General features: G+C 39.8%; 1 protein-coding gene across 1 annotated transcript; it reads left to right on the plus strand.

Moving 5' to 3' along the window:
• Positions 1-12,384: 12,384 nt before the first annotated feature.
• vwa1 (von Willebrand factor A domain containing 1) lies at positions 12,385-27,417 on the plus strand. The gene is made up of 6 exons (XM_084721729.1): positions 12,385-12,781; positions 18,122-18,679; positions 22,143-22,466; positions 24,358-24,633; positions 24,930-25,199; positions 26,426-27,417. The coding sequence occupies exons 1-6, from the start codon at positions 12,694-12,696 to the stop codon at positions 26,452-26,454; spliced, it is 1,545 nt and encodes a 514-aa protein (XP_084577855.1). The 5' UTR covers positions 12,385-12,693; the 3' UTR covers positions 26,455-27,417.
• Positions 27,418-27,471: the final 54 nt, after the last annotated feature.

Below are 27,471 nucleotides of genomic sequence, written 5' to 3' on the forward strand. Positions count from 1 at the left end.
CAGTTTGATTGCAAATGATTTGCAATTGTGCATCTTTATTTGGAATATCTTTCTTGCATATTATATTAGGATTTTTTCATTAAAGACCACAAGAACAACAAACTATTGATGATGTACAGATAAGAGGCATTATGACTGAAGAATTGCTGAAGTTCTCTTCTTACAGACTTACAGCCTTGTCTAGACTTGCAACCAGGGACAAAAAAATAAAATCCCAGTCTGATGCTGAAAACACAGTTGAAAAGCAGTTATAGAAAAGATAATATGAAGAAAACTCCTTCTGTACCGTGGATAAAATCAATGCTAGCTGTTACGAGTGCATCGCCTGTAGCATTGACACTTTCTACAATGTAAAATGTCTTGAAATACTTTATTACACTTGAAAAGTATTTACTTGTGTTTAGATATACAACAATTAATAGATTAACAAATAAGGTGAAGAGAAAAAAAGATCTGCAACTATTTCCATGATCAATTAATCATTTCAGTATTTTTTAAAGCAGAAATGTGAAACATTCTCTTTTCTAGCTTCTCAGATGAGGGTTTGGTCAAAATAAATCCTTAATTCACAGTGTTAGATGTGAAAACAGTCTGAATCTTAGATATAACAAATGTTTGTTGCATGAACTCCTATGCAGAGAATGATGAGGATTTTTTTTTATGTTTTCACATAGAAATGTTATTACTAGTCACAACAGCATGACTGGCATTGTTTTCATCTTGTGAGCCTGTCTGTGTGTGGGTGTGTATGTGAAAGTGTCATCATGGCAAAATGTGGTCCTGCAGACACATACTGTAGTGGGGATTACTGCAGAAGTGGTTTTGAGTAGGTATTTATACATCTGTCCTGGACAGATTTTAAATATATATTTTTAGGGATTTCTTATGCATTTACGTAGATGGGACAGCTGAAATGAAGACAGGAAATGGGGATAGAGAGTGGGGAAAGACATGCAGCAAAGGACCGTAGGCGGGAGTCGAACCCACAGCAGCTGTAGAGGACTCACGGCCCTGGTACACGGGGCACATGCTCTACCAATTGACCTTGCCACCCTGTGGGCAGATTTTGTCAACACGATAGCATCACAACAGCGTAAGATGCAGTCATGAAACTTCATGGGTGTGTTATTGAAATCAAAATGAAGCCAGAGTTCAAAGATGGATGTGGTCCAAGCAAGGGCGCCAGACGTAGGGGGTGGGAAGTAGGGAAAAGGGTCCTTCCATGTTATACCACTGGCACACATTCAAGTTACAAATCACTGTATCCCAGTTTCAATCACCCCTGTCTACTCTAAGAAATTTCATCTTGTAAATCTCTGTTTTTGTATTAATTAATAAGTTAATGTTTATTACTGTATTAACTATGTTAATAACATCTTTACAAACTATGAAATTATATATAAATTAACTCCATAGTTAACATGAACACTATTAGTAAATGATTTCTAGACATATTAATTAACTGTCAGTTAATGCTAATTAACTAATGATAATTAATGGACCTTTATTGTAAAGTGTTATCGGACATAAATGTGTGTACCAATTTCATGGCAGTCCATCCAACAGTGTGCTGAACCAACAGACTGACATCGCCATCCCCAGGGCTACGCCACTAGCATGGCTAATAAAAAGAAACTAGGGTTTGAGATTGTTAAATCGTGAAGATTGTGAAGCTTTGACAATTTAAGGTATTCATTACTGGCTCACAGCCAATGTTGGTGCTGTTTCAACCACAGAAGCTTTAGCATTCTTCCCTAAAAAGAAGACAAACTCTTTAACCTAACCAGCAGTCTCCTCCTCTCATACATCACCCATCGATCTCCCTCGGGCTAAAACTCGTCTTCCTTCTTGTACTTGAGCTATGTCACACAACCTACCAGTGTGTGTGTTTGCGTGCATGTGTGTGCTCAGTCTTACAATGGATTACTCATTGGAAAACAGACAGGCAGACAGCCATGGCTGACTCCAGACAAGTTCAAACACAACACCCCCCGTCTCCCCCCATACCATATCACTAAACAGACAATGTCAGGTTTCTTCTCCTTTCTGTCACCGTGACACTAAACAGGAGGTGAGATGAGTGAAACCAAGACAGACTGGACTGAATGACCTGTGGGGCACTTCAGAGGGCGTGTTATGTGTGCTGTACTGTAAAAAGAAAGAGTAGGAAGTAGGAAATAGATAACAGAGAGTGGCTGAAATGTTGAGCGTGTACAGAACGTGCCTTGAAGTGACAGGCGCAGACTCAAGTGGGCAGGCAGCGGATGTGGATGACAGGTGATTGTGTTAACAGGCAGGTTGGGCCGGACAGAAAGGTTGTCATCTGTCTGTCATTAAAGGATGGTGGGATGTTCATCACACCTGGTCAGGTGTTTGAGTAAAAGTTTGCACTACGGAGTTTCAACCTCTGTTAATCCTGTCCTGAGACGTCTGCAGCTCAAATACCAAGACTAAGATTTGTCCAGGTGGGGAGATTCTCTACTTGCAAATGCATAGTGACAATTGTGTGAAAACACAGGAGCTCTTGGACGCCTTGATGAACTTGAGACCTTCTGAAAGTTTCAACAGCTAAATTTTAGGGGATCTTTGGAAAATCTTTGAAAAACTATTTGTCACTTGCATTTCTTCATTAAAATGTCTCTTTAAAGTCTGACTATGTCCAGTATTCATTATTCAAATTGTGTAACATTTATTCACACATATAAATACAGAAAAAATATTGTTGTGGGGTTTCCTCTGACATTGCTATTGAATACATGGTTGTCTCTAATGAGGCCTTCTTTCACAGGTGGTGCTGTTGCAAATGTTCTGCAAACCAAATGCACAATCATGGTTACACTTGGTTAAAAATACAGACTCAAATCTTGTGTACTGAGTCTTTTTCAGCATTACACAGGAGCAGTGGATAGGAGGGACCCCCGATGGCTGCTTGATATTTTGCACACTGTGATGTGCAGTATATCCGTGTTAAGAGCTGCACCTCTGTTTACTCCCTGTCATCGCTATAGTAACATTACCTTTTCATTTTTAAGTTAGTTACTTCAGTTTTCACCATTGGCTTGGTACATATTGTTAATAGTATATACAGTTTGGTTTGTGTAAAGTTTTTGAACATTTTGATAATCACCTCAGTGTCTTAGATAACTATTAGCAATGTTAGCTAGCTAGCATCATCATCTTGGTGATTATTGGAGCAGTGAAAAGATGGGATGAGACATTTTTGGTGAGTTTTTGGTATATATTGATAATATTATTTGCTGTTTGTTTTGTACATAGTGTTTGTGAGCATTTTGATCGCTAGCTAACTAGCATCATTGTCATCATTCAGACTTGACATAAACGAAATAAAACTCACCAAAAAATGTCATGGCTCATTTTTTTGTTCCAACAATCCAACGAGACCCTGAAGTGATCATCAAAAAACGCTATATACAAACCAACTGGTAAAAACTAGTTTCATTACAATATGATAATATATAGATTCTCTGGACAACAGTTCAATATTTTCTGATATCACAAAGTCTGCCACAATATGATTTCGATTGGATCAGTATCAGATGGCATCGTATGTCAATTTAACACATTCATTTACATTTATATCCATTCACAGGAAACAACTAAAACATGATTTTTATGACTCTTCCAGATGTTTGTGACACAGACATGCCATGGGAATTTCAAAATAAAGGCATATCTTAAAGATACCAACATAAATCAGTATTTTCACTTATCATTGGTCATATTCAATTGTTGAACACTAAATCGATATATCAATCCAGATCGATTGATATAGTAAATACTAAGCTAACTGTATGAAAAAGATGAAAAATCACTTAAGTTGTAAGCGAAGGTAACGTTACTATAGCATTGACAGAAATGTGCAACTTGTAAGATGAATATACATCGCACCAAATTGTAGAGGATTATAACTTTTGAACAATATTTGAGCCTTTGTAATATTCTCTTGTTATGTCTGCACTCCTCAGAGCGAGCTGATACAGGACGAGGGGTGGTTTGCCTCACTGATAGCTTTGATAGGTTGCCAGGTCCTCCCCCAACTCAACCTGCCCTAACAGATTCCACTGCGGATGCACTTGTAATTACAACACATCCCTGCTCCTTTAAACCTTAAGACATACCACAAAAGTGACTTCAGCTACCTTTTGTGTGTTTGCGTATCGGGCCGTTGTGTGCATTAATACCGCATATGAGTGCACGCGTGTGCGCCACTGTCAGTGTACATGTGAGGGCTTGTGTGCGTGCTTGTGTCTGTGTGTTTGTATAGCATACAGGGGTGTTACTAAGGGTGGAAAGCAGCTGGGACGGCTGAGGAGGGAGTGTGCGGGTGTGAGGAGCAATAAGAATCACAAAGGGAGGAGAGAATGGAGAATCCAGCTGCTATCCGTGGCGGCCAAAACGCTTTGGAGAACCAGCTGAAAGAAAGAAGGTGAAAAAAGGACAGGACACTGATAGGCCTGCTTTATTAAAAACAGATCGGAAGAGGGATGATTGAAGAAGGAACAGAAAGAATGAAGGATGAGTAGAAATGTGGCTCGAGAACATGAAGCAGGAAAGGATTTATTAGCGTCCTTGTGATGTGAATACAGACACAAACACACTCCGGCACAGTTACTGGATTGTGGTTTTCTGTGTGTGTGAGAAACGCCTGATACAGCCAGCCAACTGCAGCCTACCATCCTCCTTCCCACAGGCTGCGTTCAGAGATCTCTGACATCGATGAGTCACCGCCACTGACCTTTCTCATGTGGTTTCTGAATAAGTGGGACTTTAGTATTTCTCCGTTCATTGCGAGCATTAGAGTTTCTTTGAGCAGTTTTGGATAGAAATCTTTCATTTCATACAGTGCAAGAGAGCACTTGGGGGCACATTGAGGCTGTGAATGGAATTTCTTTTTTATATAGATGAACTACAGTCAACAAAGCAGAATTCTTAGCTCTCAGTTACTCTATTTAGACATTTTGGCAACAACCATTAGAGTCTTTCCAGAAAACTTTGGGCTCATTAGGGGTAAAGTTTCTCACATGCCGCTGGAGTCAGACCCTACTGTGCTGTTAAAATTACTCGTAAAATGTTCTTTCAGCGAGCTTCTTCATAAATCACAGGACTCTTTACCTCAGGTGGTACATGTAATTAAAGTTTTGGACCACCAAGTCATCGTTTGAAAGGCTTTCCAACTTCTGTTTGTTTTCATACTGAGCCAAAAAGATGAGTATATTTATCCACTATCTATAAATGAAGTCTCCCTGCCAAACCTTGACACAATGAGTCCTTTGTCTGAACAGACCTCTCGAGAGGAGCCGAGCCAGCTATAGAGAGAACCTCCATCGTCCCAACTTGGCAGAACCAGAGGCAGTGACATTTTACTGTGGAAACTTGCAGTGGGTGTTGGCCTCACCAGTGCGGAGACTCGCTGACTGTCGATTATTGCAAAACAGATGTTCTAACTAGCGAGATGGATCGAGCTGTGTACCCACTTTCACTCCAAGACAGTGAGCAGGCACGGATGCATCTGTCCAAACTTAAATATACACTTTGACATATTCTGTGAAAATGTAGTTCTGCCTTGAACTGGACGCTTGCTTGTGTTTAATGTAACTTGTCATACTTGTTTAGGAAAAGCAAAGATAGAGCATTTTCCGGGATTCAGTCCGGTCTTGAGTTCTTGGAACACAGAGATATCAACAGGCCAACATTTTACTCTGAGGTTCTGTGTCTCAGGCGCTGTCACTGTCTGCCAGGTTTTAGGATACAAAACAAAATGATCTGAAAGTCAAAAGCTTAGGAAATACATTCATAGACACGGCTTAAAAGACCCACTGTGGACATACACAGGATGCTGACCAGCTGAGGCAGGAAAGTACCACTGACGCAGGACCGGAGTTGTCTGCGTTGCTCAGGAAGGCAGTGGGCACTTGGTGCACTTCTGGTCTTCTGCACATCCCAGTGATGGGAAGTCCCCCCGACTTCCCTGTCGGTATTTTTAGTTTAATGACTTTTATTTATGTGCAGTGTCGAAATCCACTGCGCAGGAGGCAAAGAGGCTCCTTGGCTCTGCCTTTGAGCTGCTTGCCTGAGAGGTCCAAATGTAAATCCTGATAAATATTTTGTCTGTGTTTCACCCAGCATCCCTTGGATTTATCTCCCTTTTCTAACACTCTCATACCCGTATCACCCTCATTCCTCTCTCAAATCTCTCTCTCCTCGATCAGTGGTCCACCAAGCCTCTTCTTCAACATCTTTTATAGTTATCTTTATGATACAGTGCCCAGTTGCATGAAACCGTCAAGGCTAAAGAGTTCTTAAAATTTTCATCTAAGGATACCATAGGAAAAAATGAGCTGCATAAAAGCTCTAGGATTTCTTTTGGATGTTGTAAGGGAAATGGAAAACCAATTCATCTCTAATTGTTTGCACTTATTTACTTAAGTTTTACTTTAAGTGAAATAATTAATGAAACATAAGACACTTGTTGAATTTATAGTGATTTAAGATGAGGTGGAGATACTGAGATGCATTTTAGAAACTGTTGGCTATGAGCAATGCCAACATCTTGCTAGAGAACATAGATTTGATTCACAGCGTTAGTTCTAGTCTCATCTTCTGCTTGACTACTACTTCTATTTTCAAAACAGGCTTGTTACTTTAGTTTTAATGCAAGATGAAAATTATGTAAAAAGACTAACAAGATGAAAACAGAAAAGATGTAACAGGATGAAAACGACATAAAAAATGTGACAAGATAAAAGACGTAACAGGATGTTGCTGTCTAGTAAGATTAAAGAATGATGTGAGTGAAGTGTAACCATGGTAACTGAAATGCACTTTTGCTGTACTATGATGGTAATTGTCATGAAAGCCTCAGCCTAAACACTTAAGCACAGACACAACCTAAGAGGCTTCATGCAGCGCTTTTCAGTGAAGCCCTTAGCTCAGGGAAATATTTTGCTCAAGGGAAAAACTTAAGGTGGTTTACCCAACTGGGCACATTTCTGCTTTTCTTCCTCAAACCAGCACAAAAAAGCACGGTCTGCTATTAACCAAACCTCGGATACCGTGGCCTGGCAGAGAGGAGGAAAACACTGGCAAATATAGATATGTGGAATTCACTTAACCACTGACAGTGGCATTCCAATCTGTAGCCAAATCCTGTGTTGCAGCCAAAATTTTAATGGGTAATTACAACTAGGTTGCTATTATGGGCCAAAGTTACAAGAGACTGTATAACAGAGGCAGTAACTCAGGCTGCTTTAAGAGTGTTTCGGGCTTCAACACTCTCCCAAAGGATGGGCTGTTTTTCTCTATTTCCATGCTATCACACCCTCAATGTTGTGATGAACAAAATGTCGTAAACTCTTCCATTGCCTCAATGACATCTCACTGTTTTTGTCTCTCCACCCGTCCCTCCTACTCCATCTGCTGCTGGATTGCCCAGAGCTAAAAGGTCAAGTTTACTGTTGCACATTTTCCCTCCCAAAGGACTTTAAGTTGTCATCCCACCAGGAATACGATGGTATGTTCAGATGAGCAGAAACAGATCGCCGTTCAGGTTGCATAATCTGACATACTTGAGGCAATCTGACATACAGATTGAGGCGGTGGAGACAGTGTGCTGACACGAGACTGTTGGGTGGAAACAGCTGGCAGTGTCTGTGGATTTCAGCACAATGTCAGATGGTAACTCCAAGTTCATGTGCTTGACACAGATCAGTCAGCTGCACATAATCTGTCATTGCACAACTCATGTAATGCTTGACATGATGAAATGTGTTCACATACGGACACACGCTCACAAAAGAAAAGAATATGCTCTGTGCACACGCATGTTCAGCTATTTATTGCTCTCGCTCACACACCAGTGCCAAGTTGTTCCAGGTGGGGGTATACTGTGTGTATCTAACAGATTTATAGTTCACTAGCACAGGAACTCCCATCTGTAGCGATATCCAAACAACACAGTGTCGTTGACCATGAGCTCCGGGGGCTGTAAATGTGCATGTGAGAACTTGTTCAGCCATGGATGGGAGGTACTCGAAAACCGCAGTGAAATTAATGTTGCATGTCTGTCTTGCAGTAGCAGCAGGGTGTAAATGGATCATGATGTAGCAGGGAACTTGATTTCCCAGACATTTGGAGTCCAATTTTAGCCACAGAGCATAAAACAAAACAAAAAAAAAATCTTCAGAAACCGGACATGAACTTTAATTGTCATGACAGCCAAAGCTTTTATTGTGTGTGAAAAATGAGCAAAGAATACAACACAACACCTGCAATAATCACGTCTTGTACTGGCACTGCAAAAACAAACAAGTTGTTTTCACTTAAACATGTTAATGTCCAGGGTAACTTAAAATTTTAAGTTGACTTTGAAAAGACAAGTTGAGTTAATTTTGTAATGATTCAAAACAAATAATCTCTCTTAGTCAAATTAAGTTGATAGTAATTCAGTTGCACTCAAGAAAACATGTTCAATAAGCTGAAAATATTAAGTTGAACCAACAACTCAATTTTATTTCCTCTTATATTTTCTCAGTTTGAAGAATCGGTTGTTCATTTACTTTGCTAATTTGTATCAGCAGCGACACACAGACAATGAGTCAAACTGCACCTAATGAATTTTTAAGATTTAAAGTATTTAAAACTAACCCCTTTATTATATTTTGCAATGTTTCCAGTACTCTCTTAAAAGAGTGAGATGTAGTGGCTGCATGTTCAAAAATTAGTACTGCAGTCCATATAGCGAGTTGGAGCCATAGACTCTATAATAAATAGGTTGAAAGCCTATTCAATATATACAATCTACAGTTGAAGCAAGTTGTTTCCCCCCGGCCCCTCCTCCCCTGATGAGGGAAGCTCATGAAGGCTGCAGGAGCACCGCAGGAGCACCACAGGAGCACTACAGGATGCATGCAGCATCATAAATTGACAATAACAAGTGAGGACAAGTCCTCCACTGCAAATCTACCAGTTGTTTATAATTGTTGTTTGTTGTCTGTCAATGTAAAGTTAAGACCATTCTCATGAAAACAAGAAAATTACTGCTCTGAAATTACACACTCTGGACTCCATGAACATCTTTGTTACAGTAACTGAACTGTTGTAAACATCTACTCCTTATTAATGCTTTGTTGTGATTCATAAACAGACACTAACCCATTCGGTTAACATTTTGGCATTAATATGATCTTTAATTAACATCAAACAGGCAAACAAAACAGTCATTCTGACCTGGGAATAGAAATTTCAAAGGGGGACACCATGGGTGCAGCATTGATGTGAGAGAGTATTTAACTTAATATGCTTCCTTAATCTCTGATGACATATGTATTACAGCAAATAAATACAGATTTCTCCTTTAAACTGTGTTAGACATACAGCAAGCAAGCATGTTTTCTTCAAAATATGAAAAGAAAAGTCTCAGGAGAGTTTTAACTTTCAAACAATGCATACTGGGAAGTCTGCTAATAGGTGGATCTCTTTAAAAACTTAATCTATTGTGCTGATTGAACTCTCTACAGTACATTCATTAAATTCATAATTTCAAAAGACTTCAAGTTAGAGGAACTCATGTTTAAATTCTGGAAAGAAATACAAGAAATTTTTAAGTTTAATTGAATATATTAAATAAAGCTTGTATACTTATGTTAACTTAATGAGAAAAGCTTAGTTCCTGTATGATCTCTTAGTGTGTACTTTGTCCATTATGTGATGCTCTTTTTCCATAATTTCCATATGGATGATTGCCATGAAATATAGGTCATATGGTTCTGTCATAATGCCTCACAATCACTGCACAGCAATGATAGTGTTTAGTTACTAGGTGTGTGTATTGGGAAGGGTGTGTGTTTATTGTCAATGTCTCACTGGAACAATAGATGTATTTGGACACGATGCGTCACAGAGGAATCCAGACCTTTGAATTCTTGCATCCTCTCATATCTATTCATTCCCTCCTACCTCCTTTGTTTCCTTTTTGTTTGTCTCACACACATGCACATTTATAGACACACACACGCATGCACACACACACACACAGACACACACAGTATCAATAGTGTCCATGATGAATCACACAGTAGGTCCTGTGTGACTCTGTTCAGCTTGTGCTTAACTGTCCACACACTTCACTTTCGACATGTAAACCGTTATGTTATTTTAAAAGGCTGAGTGGCTGACCTCAGAAAATAGCCTACATGTTGGTGACCCTTTTTCCACTCCAGGACTATGTGCTGTATAATTTCAAGGATGCACTCCCAGTGGTTTGAATGCTGCAAGTATTTGTGGTCTCTCTTGGTGAACCAGAGGTTCCTTAATCTCCCGAATAGCTGAAATTCTTGGTTGTTTTCACCATGACAAATATTCAGAAAATAAGTTAAACCTAAAGGTAAAATTTATTTGCACAGTCTAAAGAAGTTAATCTTTTCTCTCACATGTGCAAAAGATATCAATAGGGCTTGTGGGTATTTCTGCAAAGATTTCTGTTTTACAAATTTTTTAATTTATGCTCTTTTTTCTCTGTAAATCCCTGAACTTTGCATTAGCTAATGCTCCAGTCGTCTGTATATGAGTCATTTCAGAGACAGCAAAAATGTAAAATGACTTTTTAGGGGTTCCCCATTTATATCCCGGCTAATATTGTAAGGTGAAGTCTTAAATCTAATTCAGTTCCAAGGTGTTGACGCCTGGATGGGGAACACAGCCCTATTTACTATTCTGAGTTACTGGGGAGACCAGAGAAAGAAGGGAGGAGTGAGGTACACAAGATAATCAGAGGTGTCAAGCCAGTCAGAAGTAGTTAGAGGGAAGTGAAAGCAACCTTACCTTCAAAATAAAAGCACATTTTTCACTTAGGTCTGTGTTGGCTCATTCTGAACACAGTGGTGTCCAGTAGATTTCATTTATTCATATACAGTACTTAATTTGAGGTACTTATAGTTTAGTTGAGGATTTCAAATTTATGCTTCTTTATAAGGCTTCTGTAGCACAGTTCATAGGTAAATCTAGGACTTTTTATTTCACCGTATGTATCTGACAGCAAGACTTAAAGTTTTTCAGATTAAAGGTGGAGATTTGCAATCATAAAGAGTGCTATGGAGCAATGTTTCCATCAGTGGGCTCCTGTTTTATTAGTTTTTGTGCATTTAGGATGCACATGCACACTCACATAGGTGACTGAGTACACATTCCTGCCAGGGGTTTCAAACTAATCCACTGATCTAAAGATGACCACAATGTCCAATAAATGCATCAGCAAAAACCTGGAAGAGGAGGACTGTTAGCAAGTAAACATGGATGTAAATAATGCATTTTGAAAAAAAACAGCTTTGCAAATGTTTTATGAGAAAGGAAATGCACTGAACATAATTGTTAGGCCATAAACAACCAGTGTGTAGACTTTGTGGTGTCTAGCTGTGAGGATGCGTAGTGAAAATTGCTCGTTTCATTCTCCTCTTCCATTCTCCATGAAGAGGACCTACGCCCTCTGTAGATATAAATGGCTGATTCTAAGATAACAAAAACACAACAAATTTTATTTTGTGGTGATTATGAAAACATACTTATGAATCTTATTTTCCATTTCTGGCACATTCTGCCAATCGATCCCCCTAAATCTTATGCAGTGGCCCTTTAACAATACACACAATGCATTTTGGTGAGTACAACTGAATGTACACAGAAACTTTGTTTACAAGAAAACAAAGCACCTTCAAGATTTTGAAAAATATGTATTATAAAATGTTTTTTTCCATATAAAATTAATGATAAGGCATTGTTATAGATTAAACTAGCCAACGCTATGTATAGCAATTAAAACAGGCTCCACCTAGACACCATTAAATAAGCCACACCATATACACCATGCTATGCACCAATTATAGCCTAATACTCATCATATAACTGATATATAATGACTTAACAATCTGTAGGTGACTACTCTGCATTATGAATATACTGTTACATTTTGTAAAGAAGAATAACTGTAAAAGAATCTAAAGAGGACTGTAAAGAATAATTTTGTACTTTCATTTAAGTGAAAAAAAATTACATTTACTTGTGATGGAGTATTTTTACAGTGGGGTATTTTTAACTTACTTACTCAGGCTATTAAAAGTTTTACTCCACCACTGACTAAAACCATAGGTCTGACCAAGATGTCATATTTCCATATTAATAACTATTGTACAAATTCTATAAAAGTCTAAAAAATCAAAATCAAAATCGAATTTTATTACTCTGTACAGTATTTTGGCATTCCACATGGACAATCTGTTTTCGGAAGGAAATGGGAGTTTTATTTTGAAAGTTTTGTCCGGAAATCTTGTATTTACTCGTCGCGTGCTTGATATGGGTGCCCTGAGCGCGAGCGAGACCCAGTTGCATTGCCTCGGAGAGTCCTGCAGACTTTACGCACACGGACTGAAGTTTGAGTTTAGCCTAAGTTTAACTTCCTGCGTCTCCAGCAGTTCGCGACATGTTCAACGAAGAAGAAAGAGAAGAAACAAAATAAAAGTCGGCCTGGATGTGACTCAGATAAATTATGCTTCTGACTATGATTTACTGACTGGCTGGGAGTGCGCTCCTCCGGGCTGTGGTGGATATATGGTTGACTCCAGAACCCCAGAACACTTGTGTTATAAATTTCTTCGGAGGAACTAACTCATAATAACCATTGTGATGGAGAACCACGTGTGTTTGACATGGATGCTGCTGTGTCTGCTCCTCCTGCGGCAGGCGGCTGCACAGAACCCCGCACCTGAAGGAGGTAAGAACCCCCAGAGATGGATATGGACACCACTGTTCGAGTGGAAAGGTCATTTATTATAGTTAACTTGTGCCAGAAATCCATTTGAAAGCCATTACTGAAAAAGTAAAACTAAAAAAATGCTATAAAATTAAATCCAACTTAATGTCTACTTTTTTTTAGAGCCAGTATTCACTTTTTTCTAATCATAACTGCTAAAAAAAAAAATCCCCACAATGACCAAATATACCCTCAGTCTTTACACAACTTTGTCCCCAGTTAATATAAAGTGAGTTTTCATGCATTGTAGGACATATGATGCTGCTGCTGGAGGTGGAGGGACTGTCAGGGTAGATCAGGGTGGGGTTGATATTACACCAGTGTGTTCTCGTTGAAATGGCTTGACTCCAACTATAGAATTATGAGTTGATGAAATCCCACAGCCTGGGGCAGTGGTTCCCAAATTTGGGGTGAGGGGGCGGAGGGGACCACCCATGCCTCCTTTGGTAGGCTTCAGGATAGGTGCTCCCCATATAACACTCAAAAAAAAAAAAGGCTTGACCTCTTACATTATTGTCTGCTGATGAAATCTCTCGGCATTACAGCAAGGAGTTCCAAGAAAAGGACAAAGCAGTCTTTAGATCAACTGAGAAACAGCTGAATTTTAATTATTATTTCATTCATTAAAGGTATAATACGAAGGATTTTCCCAAAAAAACAATATATAGACTCATAAAAATAACCCTTCTCAGTCATCACTTACAGCCGTCTGCCTTTTCTCATTATTTTGCTGTTTATTTGTGACACTTTACCAACTCAGGTAGTCAATATTTGATGATCATCATAAATTAGCCATCTTTCTGGTGTTTTTTTCATACAACACCTGAAAGATTATGCATATTCTACCTGTCATGTCATGAGAAAAGAGAAGTGAGAGCAACAATGACAGCTCTGATCCACAGTTTACAATCTAAAAAAAATGTAATAAAGTGATTTCACTCTAATGTTGAGTTGACTAAGACTGAGACCCCCCCCAGTGAGTTTATATGCTGTTTTTACACATCATACACATCTCTAATGGTTATCATTTGAGTGACTCCAGATCGGCAGTTTGATAACAAATGTTATCAGCCTTTATCACTGCGGTGCCTTCACGCCCTGTGGTAAAGCTCATGACCATGAAGTGTCTGACGATGGGCTAAACTTGGTGGTGGTGACACCACAGAGTCTGTCGGTGGGAGCACATCTTTATGACTGTGTTAACATAGTAGTGAGTGAGCTGCTGTCACTGAGCTATTTCCATTAATAGAGGCCTGATGAGACTGAACCGACATGGCTTACAGTAACTAAGCGTTTTATAAGTGCACTTGATGTTATTAGTGTCATGCTTGTATAATAAAGAGGCTGCCATCCCCACAACCCACAGAGAGAAGCAACATGCTGCCCAATTTATGGGTAGTTATAAGTAATTAAAATATAAGTAAGAATCAAGAATGGAATTTAGGAGAAACTAAGGCTGTGGCTGTTGACATGAAATACTCTTGTACAACACAACAAATGCTTAAATTTGTCTTTTGTAGGGCTTGTAACAGTATATCATATACAATATTCACTTGTGACCTATATATGATATCTATATGAAAATGTCTCAATACCATAGATATCATCATTGTACCTACCCTGATATGACATGGTTAATTATTTTATTTTGCAATTTTTTTTTTTAGTTTCTTTAAAAGGACTACTACTGACTGTGGCATTGTTTTGATTTTGCAGCTGTACATAGAATATTGAAAACATTCATTTCCAAAGACAATTCAAGCCAAATATTTGCACATATAGGTCGCAGCTGGCTACTTTAATTTGATCTTTTTAAAGAAGGAAAACAAAAGAACCTTAAAGCTATAATATGTAAAATTTCTGCATTAAAATGTCTCAAAATGCTACATGATATATATTTTGTTAAGTGGTGTACTTACATTATCCCAGATGTTTCCAGCAATGTTCAAATGTAGAGAATTACATATTTATTCAAGGTAATGGTGCATCTTATGTTATGTGTACCATATAACACATGTTATGTTATATGTATGTATCTTAAGTTATGTGAATAAAACTTTAATATTACCTTGTTCATAAACATGATTTCTGCTTGGGCCTTGTCAGATAAAATTTCATCTGGTATAGTGGTTGTGAACAGTAAAGAAAACAATTCCCATGATCCCACGCTTCTTCACAATGTCATCAAACTGTACTTTTTGTATTGCTGCAATGTGAGAGACCCCCATCATATAATGCATATGCACTGTACATAAAATAACCCCCCCCCCCCCCCCCCCCCCCAAAGAAAAACAAACAAACAACAGATTTATTTTATAATACAGGGAATTTATCAAGATAAATATCATATGGACAATGGATTGCAATATTATGAGTGCAATATCCAAATCGTAGAACCAGAAAGAGGAAAAATGTTTGAGAAGACAATTACAACGAGGCACTGTAGTGCTGCAGAGATTCCCTGGCCTAAAAATGTTGTTCTCCAGATGAAAGAAAACATGTTTGTTTGGTACAAAATATCATACAAATATCATCATTTTAGTTTATATTTTTCAGTAGAATTAAAAGTGCAATGCAAAAATTATAATTCCCACTAATTGTGCTGCATATCACAAACGCAATTTTGTGTTATTGTACTGTGAACTCTTGATACTGTTACATTCCAACCATCAACACAGCCAACACCCACAGAAAGAGAAGGAACATGCTGCAGAATTTATGAGCAATTATGAGTAATTATAATGTAATTAAGGATCACGAATGGTATTTAAGAGAAGATTTTATCATATACAGCACAACAAATGCTTAAGTTTGCCTTTTGTGGTCTTCACATTCTGCATTTCTGCACATCCAGCCCAGAAAACCTGTATTGTTCAGGCTTGGTTGTGCATGTGTCGGTGTCAGACTCGTAAACTTACCCATGTGTTCAGCAGGTTGCTCCTGCAGTGTTTTACTGGGGCCACTTGAGGTTTCACGTTTCATTTTTCCACCATTGTATCACTCAAGTGCTAATAATCCACCAATAAATCCAATTTATCGTGCGTACGATAACAGCAGGCCGCATTTAAACACATCTGCTCTCTAGATAAACAGACGTCAACGTATGGTTTTTAGATAAAGGCATACCTGCACAAAGGTGGAGGTAGGGGGGCTGCGATACGGAGCAGCCCCCTCGCTCCAAAGTCCAAACAAAGCAAATGCGAGGAATTCTTTAGGCTGATGGAGAGAAAGGCAGCGAGCGTGTGCGTCTGTATGTGTGTGTACATGTCTGATTTGTGTGTGTGTGTATACATGCCCAGCTGCCTTCTCATCTTTCAACACTTCCAACCTCATCTCATGTGTTAAACATCCAGATATTAAAAAAAACAAGAGACAAGGTGTCAAGGTGTCTAAGTCGGTGTTTTTAATTGCAGGATTATGAAAGTCAGAGTAATCTAGAAGGAATCTAAGGTCTCCATCTCTCACTATATCCGTCTCTCACACATCTATTTCTTCTCCCTTTAACGCTCCTTCGCTCTGAGATTTCAACAGTGGGCGTTTTTTTCTTGGATGACTGCACAGTCTGGAGATTTGCAACCAAATATTGCTTTTATATTCTCGTCTCTATTGCCGCTGACTCTCTTCTTTCTCTTTCTGCTCTGTATATGGCCATCCAACATTCCTCTTCGTCTCTCACTTGGAACTGCTAGTGCAACCCCCCCAACCCTCGCTCTCCTTTTAACGCCTTTTATTTCCCCTTGTTCCACCTCCTTTCTCCACTCCCTCTCCCTTTACCACTAATGCCCAGCAGCTACTGTTTTCCCTCCCTCCTGTCCCTCACGCTCTTTTAACTTTGCCTCTGTTACGAAATATGGAAAATTGGGGGGGAAAAAATCCACTCTCCGACTCAGTGCTTGAATGCCTTTCATCCATCGTCCACCTCTGAAGTTATCAAGTTGCTTTCATCATTTTGTAGTTCCACTGTTTGTTTGGATTTCTTCTTATCTTTGCTGCAATTACTTGTTTCTTATTTGCCTCTGACTCTGCTGCTTTCATGCTGACAATATCCCCTATAAAAGTTGTGTGACTGGGTTGTTCCAAGAGGGTGGATGGAGAAAGGGAGATTCCGTGTGTGTGTGTGTGTGTGTGTGTGTGTGTGTGTGTGTGTGTGTGTGTGTGTGTGTGTGTGTGTGTGTGTGTTTGTGTGTCAGTGAAGCATGCACTGCAAAAAATAAAGTATTTGTTTCAACTTTAAAAAGTTAGTGTCTGGTGTGGGTAGGGAAATAATCGATTCTGAGCTGCATCACAATTCTTTCTTGAAATATTATAAATCAATGCAGAAAACTTACTAATCAGCTGTTTGAAACTCAACATTGTGATCACTTTTAACTTTAAATTTTGCAGGACAGGCTGTAGGTTCTTTATCTTTGTCTAAACGTCTTGCGTTTTGGTGAGGATTGTTGAGCATGAGGAACTGCAAGGCATGGCTTAAATACTTTCTGAAGCATTAAAATGCATTTTATAATCGCATTGTAGCCCTGTGAATCTGAATCAAATCATGAGGTGTCAAGAGTCCAGGCTGCCTTAAAATTTTAAGTTGACTGAATTTGAAAATACAAACTGAGGTAATTTTGTAATGATTCAAAACAAATAAACTTTTCTAGTCAAATAAAATTGATACTAATTAAGTTGTACTTGAGAAAACATGTCCAGTGTTCATGTTCACCTTAAGATTAAGTTGAACTAATAGACTTCTCCGTCAACAAATTAGATTACTTTTTACATTTTACATTCAATTTAATATATATTTTTTTAATTTTAGGGAAGGGACTGAATTCAGTTATGGCTCGCAGTATTTTTATTCTCTTCTTCAAACTAAAAGAAGAGTCTCAAGAGAGTTTTAACTCTGAAACAATGCATGCTGGGAAGTCCGCTGATATGCCGATCATGATTGTTGAAGAACTAAATTTATTGACTTGATTGAACTCTGTACAGTACATTCATTCAGCTCATTATTTCAAGTCAAAATATTTCAGGTTAGAAGAACTCTTCTCTGTTCTGAAATGTTCTGAAAACACATACTATAAATTTTATGTTGAATTCTTGGAAGAATAAAACTTTTATATTTATGTTAAGATATAATGAGAAAATATTAGTTGATCTCACTACATTCCTGTATGATTTTTTTTTTACAGAGGGTTGACCAAAGGAAAAGTTGTGGGAGGAATCATAGAGGTTCCCTCATCAGCCTCAAAGGCAGCACATACTTTAACTACTTAAGTTGCACATTAATGACCTTGGTAATTTATTTTTCCTCCACAGTGCTGAACTGCTGCGAAGGTGACGTCCTCTTCTTATTGGACTCCTCAGGGAGTGTGTCGTCCTACGAGCACTCCCGCATGCTCACCTTCCTGTCTGAGCTCCTCCTCCCCTTCTCGCTGGGAGAGGACCAGGTGAGGGTTGGACTCCTGCAGGTGGGCACCCGCCCACGCGTCGAGTTTGGCTTCGACGCCCATACGACCCAAAGTGGCCTCCAGGGAGCTTTGAGGAACACCAAACCTCTCAGGGGGGACACCAACACAGTGGAGGCTCTGAAAATTGCAAAGGAGCGGGTGCTGAGACCCGGAGCGGCGGGCGGGGCCCGGCCGGGGCTCCCCAGAGTGCTGGTGTGGTTGACAGATGGGGTGAAACCTGGTGATGTGATTGGACCAATGGAAGAGCTGCGGGAGGAAGGCGTGGCTGTGCTGGTGGTCTCCACTGGGCATGGAAACTATCTGGTGTTGAGGGAAGTCGTGAGCCCGTCTGTGGAGGACCACCTGTACTTTGTGGACATCGATGATCTGAGTATCATCACAGACGACCTGCGGGACGCCATCATTGGTGAGTGCAGATTGGGTTAACTTGTTGAGTGAAAATAATTACTGATTTTTTTACTGTTTAATGGTAGACTACTATGTGATGTGATTTAAATGTATTAATCAGTGTGGATTACCAGCCTGTGGACTGATGTCTACTGTATGTCAAGGACATTGTTCGCCTTTTCTGGGAAAATCCACACAATGTGACATGTATGTGAGCTCCTAAGTGCCTTGTCTCTCTTCAGCTCCCCTACGGCGCTAACAGTGTGCAACACTAGCTAATGTTAGCTTATAAATGGGGTCTGCTAATGTATACAAACAAACTGGCGCCCACCACAACATGAGCCTAATTTTACTCAGGTCAATGTGACGCCAGCCGATCACATTTAGTCTTGTGTATGTCACACCATGGTTTCGTCTGACGCCCAGATTGCTCACTCGCACCTGTGAGACATAGGATGCTGCAGACTGCAGTTCACTTGATTCCACGTAGTGCCTTTAATAATAATTTAATAATATCTGATGAATACTGAATTAATCAAATTTTAAATGGAATCACAAAATAAAGTTTGTTACTCCTTTGCTATTTCACTCATTAATGTGTCTGTCAATCAGAGCCCCTGTTTCTGCTTCCTGGGTTGGACTCTGGTTTCATTTTTAGGTGGTACATTATTTACATATATTTAAATGAAGAACACTCATCTTTAAATCAAATAGAAACTGTGTTAAAACAGGAGACAAATAAATTGTGAGATAAAAATTGATTGACATTAGTAATTTCAAATTTAGCGATTTATTTGATTTAATTTGCAATTTTGGAAAATTTAATTCAGTCAGAATTGTTCACTTAAATGTACCAATTTATTAAAGTCGCTCTGGGCGATGTCTTTATTTTAAGTGATGATGCAAAGTGACTGAAATGTCTATATATTTCTGACTGTAGAGTAAACTTGTGTCTGTTAAGGATGAAGTACTGAATGAGTGAAGGGAGTGATTTCAAACACAGTCTGTGTGTCCGGTGAATGGTGTCGCTCTTGGTGACAAACCCACAGTTCCCATCAGCTGTATGGAGCTTTTTAGCGTCTTCCAGCTCATTGTTTTGGTTTTAGGTCTCACAGCTTCACTCTTTTATTTTAATCTTACCACTGTCATCAACCTTGTTTCCAGCTATTTTAACCAAAAAATGGCCAAGCTAAATGAGCACTACCTGCTTAGCACCAAACAGCAGACGAAGCTTGAGGCTAGCCAGAGAACGAAGTGATTTAGCTGCTAAAGGGTAAGATATCTCCCTCAGGTGTTGGCAGAGGCCAAAGCAGAGCCAAACGAGAGTGAATATTGGACTTATATTTGCCAAATGATGAGCCACATGACTCCAAATTAATGATAATATTGATCCGTGTCGACTGGACGTAAAAATTGTCGGCTGTTAGCTAACACACCACAGTAACTTGAGGCTGAAAAGTGATATGTCAATGATGATGTGTCCCCCAAGTGGCCAAAAAAATAATTACAGCCGCTGTTGTGTTTAGATTTTTTGCAAACACAACAGTCAAAGCTGGCCCCTCCTCCTCGGCTCAACTAACGAGAGAGAGGACAAAAGACCAGGGGTGTCCCGATCCGATATTGATATCGGATATCGGTCCGATATCAGCCAAAAAACGAGTATTGGATTTTATTGGACTGCATCTAAAATCTCCAATATAAGCGCTCCGATAAGCAGTCCATTTTCCGCTCCAGCTCTTCTATCCATAGGTGACTCTGGTTGCTGACTATTGTTTTCTGTTTGAGTAACATCACCTGATCAAGCCTTTTCTAACATTCCACACTACAAAATAAATAATAAAAGTATGTACAATTCTTGCTGATATCGTATTGGATCGATATCAGTAACGGCCAATACTCAAGGCTACAATATTGGTATCGTATCGGAAGTGAAAAAGTTGTATCGGGACATCCCTACAAAAGACACAGAGTGTGATTTGGGAGAGGAAATGCAGGTAGTGAAGCAGCGAATCAGAGAAATAAAACCTTTGTTTTATGATTGTTACACGGCAGTTAAGTTCTAAAGCACAAATAAACACGGTGAAGCAGTCCTTAGCCTGCTCTGCCTGGATGTGTGAAAAGCGCTTTTTGCAGCTCTCGGCCGAGGAAGGAAACAGAGAATGTGATGTAACTGGTGGTTCGTTTTACAGACTCCTGACCTCAAAACCTGTGCGCTGTTATTAGCTGGGGGCTTCAAACCACTGCCAAACAGACTGAAGCCCAGAAGCGTACCGAGCACAGCAAAATATGAGACAATAAGAAAATACAGGCAGAGGGCAGGCTCTGCAGATACAGACACCACCACACACTTTTAGTGGGTCATAAGTTATTACTTGGAGGGACTATGTTTATATAAATCTATGTATTATTTTTTTTAGGAAAATGTTGCGTATTATGCCTTATGTATATATATATGTATACATATACATATACATATATATGTATATATATATATATATATATATATATATGTATGTATATACATACCAGAATGGTTATGCAATTATGCAGGTGGAAAACTCCACAGTCCTGGGTCAACTTTCCAAATGATATATATGTTATGATTAACAATTCCAGGTCATCCCGTGTCCAGCAGTCATTACAGGGATTCCTCTAAGACATTGGTTCCCAAATTGAACAGCATATCATCTTTCCAGAAACAATGTCCTATTTACTCTATATAATCAATTTGTGGAACTACTTTTTTTTTACCAAAGAAATACTAGTCCCTATAAACTTGTGTGTTTCAGCAGCAGAAACCCCCTCATTCAAACAGCTACAATCACTCTAGCTGCCTGCCACTCATACACAGCTGCATTACATGTCTCTGGGCTTCTCCCTAATTCCACACATGCTCCTGAAGACAGTGAGACCAAATGGGAAGCCCGGACTCTGAGAGTGTCTGTGTGCGTGTGTAAGATTCTCTGTAATGAGATATGATGATCTATTATTGGATTAATGATTCAACTTTGCTTATATAAATTTATATATATATATAGACCAGGGGAGGTCACCCACTCCGCTGGCCAGATTAGGTAACTGCCATAACACTCACAAGGGACGCCTCAGCAATTCTACAGTATATACTGCAGCTGTAAGACATGATGCATGGTATAAATAAGGCTTCTGTACAACAAGAATAAATGCAACAGTCCCTGCTAAGTACCTAAGGATCCTATCACAGATATCAATACCTCTGTGGCATTTATTTTGTTGCAGGGCCTCACTGAGTTGGCTATTTCAAGTTGTCTTGTTGCAAGGGTTATGAATGCACCCAGAAACCCAAGTCTGGCTGTCTATGTGGGTGGCTGTCTGAAGCCGAGGCATTTTTAGCACTCTGTCTCATCCTCTTCCCCGTCACCATCATTTCTCTGTGTCTTTGCAGAATTATAACCCGTGTACACACACAGTAACTCCATTCATCTCTGTCCTGCCTCCAACAGAGATCATCCGAGCTGAGCGAATCAACGTCCGTGACGTCTCCACCAACGCTGCCACGCTCCAGTGGCGTCCCGTTCTGTCCGGTTTGTCAGGCTACTACGAGGTCCGCTTCAGTCCGGTCCCCACAGGAGGAGCAGGAGGCGGCGGACCTGGGACCAGTCCGAGCACCAGTGGTAGCCAGTACCAGAGACTGATCCAGTCTGCAGATTCCAACGCTGTCAGGCTAACAGGCCTGAAGCCTGACACCACCTACACCGCCACACTGACCCCCGAGTCCAATGAGCAATCGTTCAACGCACTCTCTGTCACCTTCACTACAAAGCCAGGTTGGATTACGTCCTATTTACACACCGTGTCATATCCCATAAATGTCCACTTACTTTGCTACCTACACTTTTCATTGAGTTGGTCATAAAGCAAAAAGACAAACATTCACTAGTTCCAGCCTCTCGGATTTCAGAATTCCCTGCTTTTATCTGCTATATTTCATTGTGAATTGAATATCTTGTGATTCTGAACTGTTTTACAAACACCATTAATTGACATCCTTTAATGTCAATTTATGGATCTGATGTTTTTCCCAAAAAAATCAGAAAATTTGGTATTAATTATAGTTAAATAGGACATTAAGGAGGTATATTAGGGCCACATAAAGATCCTTTTTTCAAATTTTGCATTTCTAGAATAAAGTCAAAATGTTGAGTATGAAATTGAACTTTAAGTATTAAAGCTGCAGTAGGTAGAAAGCCTAGAAAAGGTTGTTTGCTGAGTCTCATCTGGGTTAGATTTCGTTTTCTCCATTCTCAGCAACATCATACCAGACAAGCAGCACGTGCTTCATGCAGGCATGCAACAGTTTACTGAGGCAATTGTGAGCGAGCACAGACCAACAGACATCAAGTGTGTATAATAAAACAGACACCTGACAGTAAAAAACAGCGACAGAGAAGAGAAACTACTACTATTGCAAACAGTGGCGACACTGACATCGATGTCACTGACATCTCATCGGAAAAAGTTGACTCTCACTCCATGACTTTCAAACACATTTCTCCTCCAGTCAGCAGTCAAAATGGACAGAGAGAGACTAATTATCTTACTGTAAACAGCGCGGTCGGCTCCTCCATGGTGCCGCTGCACACTGGTTTATAAGCAAATGTGAAGATAAATCCACTTATTATCCCAAAAGTTTAAAAAACAAACACAGAGCTCTCATCTGGCCAGTCTGTCGGTCCACAATTTCTTCCTCGTTGCTGCAGAGGGTTGAAGTGCAACAGTGAAAATAAATCCGCTTTTTAATTCCAAAAGTTCAAAACATACACTCTGAGCTCCCCTCATGCCAGTAAAGCAGCCAACATCAGAGTGACTCTCGTGTTTTTAAGTTTTTTAAGCATTTCTAGTCTGACTCCAGTCTTCTCCTGCAGAGCTTGGCCCTCGGTCCTCCACGATAGACGTGAATGAACTCAGCTGAAGTTGAAGTGAAAAGTAACTGAGTGAGCTGACAAACTCCTGGGATGAGCATGTTGCTCATTAGATTATTTTTAAGATTCTCTTGATTAAAATTTCATTTTATAGCGACTTTTCCTGCAGGAGTTCCTGTCATTGATTCAGGGTCTCACTGAAGAAACGTGCGCGCGCAGCTGCACTAATAGAACGGCCAACAGGAACCCCCAGTCTGAGAAGACCTCTGATTGGTTTAAGTCAACCGTCACGTTCCAGATTCTCTAAAGCCTGAAAAAAGAGCCAAGAGGAGGTGCAGAAGTCTAGTTCTGTCTCAGATCACTTGATTTACAAAATGCTGAAAGGCTATTATGAAATTATTTCACAATGATAGGAGGAACAATATTTTTATTTTGCATTATGAAATTAAGGTCAAAATGTCAAGAGAAAATGTGTAGAATTAAGTCGAAAAGTTGAGAATAAAGTCAATATGTCATGAATAAAGTTGAAATGTTGAAAATAAAATCAAAATGTTCAGAATTAAGTCGAAAAGTTGAGAAAAAAGTTGAAATGTCAGGAATAAAGTTGAATGCAAAATTACAAACAATCCTCTGATGTATTTCTTCTTAAGCTTGACACTGTTTGTCCTCTGTAGAAATTTACGCCTTTGTTCAGCTGACTGCTGATGAAGTGTGAAAATGATCATGGATTTCAGCTCTTGTGTATTTTCTCCATGTTATCTTGTACTGACTGTTTCCGTGTCTCCCCACACACCAGAGGTGATGAGCCCAGCTGTGGTGTCGGTCTCTGAGTCGGGTGAAACCAGTGTTCGGGTGAGTTGGGGTCCTCTTCAGCCGGAGACGGTCACCAGCTACTACATCGAGTACTCCGCCCTGCCTAGAGGCAAGCTCCACGCCACCACAGTGGGCCGAACGCAAAACTCCACGCTCCTCAGAGACCTCCAACCAGATACCACTTACCTGGTCACCGTTACCGCCCGTCACGGCTCGGGCAAGGAGAGGGCCATGTCCGTCAAAGCGTGTACTCAGGAAGGTGAGCTATATTTGAAGAAAATGCAGCTGAACTTGATGATCAAGGATCCATTTACGTGCAGACTAATCCTAATCCTACGCAGCCTCATCCTTCCTGGGTCTTAAATTTCAGATAATTACTTGCAGTTCCATTCAGCTTTGACTACTCCGAGGGCAGTTCTGAGCAGCTGGAGGAGCTTGAGCCCATCAAACAGTCTTTTTTTTCTTCCTCTTCATTCATATCCTCTTCTTGAAAATGCTCAGTTTTCTTTCCTTGTAAATTATATTCTCACTAACATCTCTGGTCTCCTTTTGCAGTGACTCCAGCCCTGGCGGACCTCCAGCTGACCACAGTGGGCAGCGACTCGGTGCAGGTCGACTGGAAGGTCAGCACAGCCAGTCTGAGGGGCTACTGGCTCACCTGGGAGGGGCAGCAGAGCTCTGGCCTGCGCTCCTCCTTCTATTTGCCGCCCGACTCCCAGTCGACGCGCCTCACAAACCTCCCTCCGTCGGCTAGAGTGTGCGTGTCACCCATTTACCGGACGGCGCGGGGAGAGGGACTGTGCTGCACGGCGCAGTTTCATTCAGGTGAGTGGTGACAGTGTGTGTGGCCATTTCACATCATGAAGGGGATTTTTTAGCGTTAGTTGCATCGATATTTGTAGGAATAGTTAGAGAGATTGGCAAATAAAGTTGTTTGCTTTCTCTCAGAGAGTTTAATGTTTACAGGACAGTTAGAGCCAGGATTCAGTTAGCGTTGCTTAGCATAAAAACTTGCAGGTGGAAAAACTCTCTCCAAAGTTCAAAAATCCACTTGCTAGGATGTCTAAAACTTTGTTTTCCTATGGACAGAGCCAGCCAGTTAGCCAGCTGCAGTGAATACACAAAAACATCAGATTATTCCCTTAAAAGCTATGATGGCGTAATGGCCCTTGTAAGTAAAAAAAAAAACAAAAAACAAAAACAGAGCCAGGGGAGGGGGTTAGTATTCCAAGGAAGAACTCTGAATTTCTGAGATAAAAGTTGTTAATATACAAGAAGACATGTGATATTCCCTGAGCTCATAATGTCGTAAATTTGCAAGAAATTCTCTGGTATTAAAGTCCCAAACCTAAAAGGAAAAAAAAAATTGGAAAACAGTATTTTTTCCAGAGTTTTTTTTATCGGAATATTACCGTCATCGCCTGGCTCTGTATTTTTTAAAATCTAACAATGGCCCTATTACACTCTCATATACTTCCCTTAATTGCTAAAAGGTTGTTGTTTATTTGTTTTTATCTCATTTAGTGCAGAATCTATAGCTATGCAGAGTTTTGGTTTTATTATTGAGGGTTTGAGGTATCTGTGGTGCTCAACATCTCTTTTCTTTGCTAATGTGGATTATTCACTGACCTCACCAGCAACACATTTTTATTGTATCTATACTTTCTAGAATAGTCTTGTTATTTTTAAATGCAAATTGTCATTGCTGTGAACACCACAAACAAAATCCCACTTGCCTCTATGTACTGGGTTGAGGAAGAGATCACAGAGACAGTTACATCAGGATCTAGACAAATAAAACCTGCTTGCATGTCTAGATACGACTAGAAGTAAGTCAGAAAATATGTGTTTTTCGATTAGCTTTGGCAGACCTTTTGAAGTGAAATGTGTTTTTGTTTGACTGGATGAATAGCCTCACATTAATTCAGTTTGTAGTGTGACAGTAGTGTGCATAGCTACAAGAAAATTCATAACATAACACTTTTGCCAAAATGGTTAAATGAATAAATGTTGATGTTTCAACTTGCGTTTTCTCCCTCCATCCTTTTTAGATGCATTAGCATATGGCTACCAATCATAGCACCTCTGAACCGCAAGTGCACCTTACCAAACATGGAGGGCTGACGGCAAGAAGAATGCTGACTTTCATACATAACTCTTTTCCTCTGCCTCTCCCCTCTGTGGACATCATCCAGGAGAGATGAGTGGTTTGGCTCAATGAGCACTCATGTGGAAGCCATAGACACTTGAGAGTGGTCTGGGACAATATGGCCACATGTTGACTGCTATGATCTGCACCACAGGGGACTGTTTGCTTTTCTCTCCTCTGGTTTACACCTGTACTAAATATATAATGCTTCAGTTTAAAGATACAAGATATTTGTTAGATCTGCTTTGCAGATACAGAACAGGGCATGCTGGGAATGTGGGATGTTTTATGTGGCTTGTTTTGGAGAAAGGCTCTGCGCCATATGTGGGCCTCATGCCCAAACCCTGCTAACACTCAGCAACATCTGATTTACATTTATAATGAATACTTATTACTCATACTTAAATGGCTTCTCTTTCAGCCCATGCCTGATACTTGTGTGTACGCACGCTGGAGTGCAACAGGGGGAAGTTAACATGCGGTCCCTAATAACAGGATCTTCTTCAGGATCGCTTTGAACTCTCAAGAAATTACGAACAGACCGGCCACATGCCCTGAAACTACAGACCTGCTGCATATGATACAGATGTGTGTAACTGAGAGAAGTCTTGTACTTGACATAGATCCATCTCTTATATTTATTAATCAAGAATCATGTAAGTTTAAGAATTAATAGCATACACAGTATTTACGGACTTGCTGTTTACGTTTAAAGACTGATACCTTTTTAAAGTTGGTCTTTGCTGCCCTCTACTGAAAGCATCCTTGCAGGCTCACAGCTGATCTTCCACTGTTATCCTCTCAGAGGAAATGTCCTGTTTTATGTTTGTCGACCACTGTTGAAATTTAACATGAGCTTGCAATAAAGTTCTTTAATAATTTTGTTTATACTAACTGTATTTTTTTATTATTGTACAATCTAGCATTGTGCACTAAGATTAGGGCTAA

The sequence above is a fragment of the Lutjanus erythropterus genome, chromosome 6, assembly GCF_056507025.1.
Source record: "Lutjanus erythropterus isolate fLutEry1 chromosome 6, fLutEry1.hap2, whole genome shotgun sequence".
Taxonomy (NCBI): Eukaryota; Metazoa; Chordata; class Actinopteri; order Lutjaniformes; family Lutjanidae; genus Lutjanus; species Lutjanus erythropterus.

Coding starts and splice junctions, on each gene's coding strand:
- vwa1 (XM_084721729.1), top strand. CDS start 12,694: ATGGAGAACCACGTGTGTTTGACATGGATGCTGCTGTGTCTGCTCCTC. Junction 18,680..22,142: donor CCTGCGGGACGCCATCATTG/GTGAGTGCAGAT, acceptor TGCCTCCAACAG/AGATCATCCGAGCTGAGCGA. Junction 24,634..24,929: donor CAAAGCGTGTACTCAGGAAG/GTGAGCTATATT, acceptor CTCCTTTTGCAG/TGACTCCAGCCCTGGCGGAC.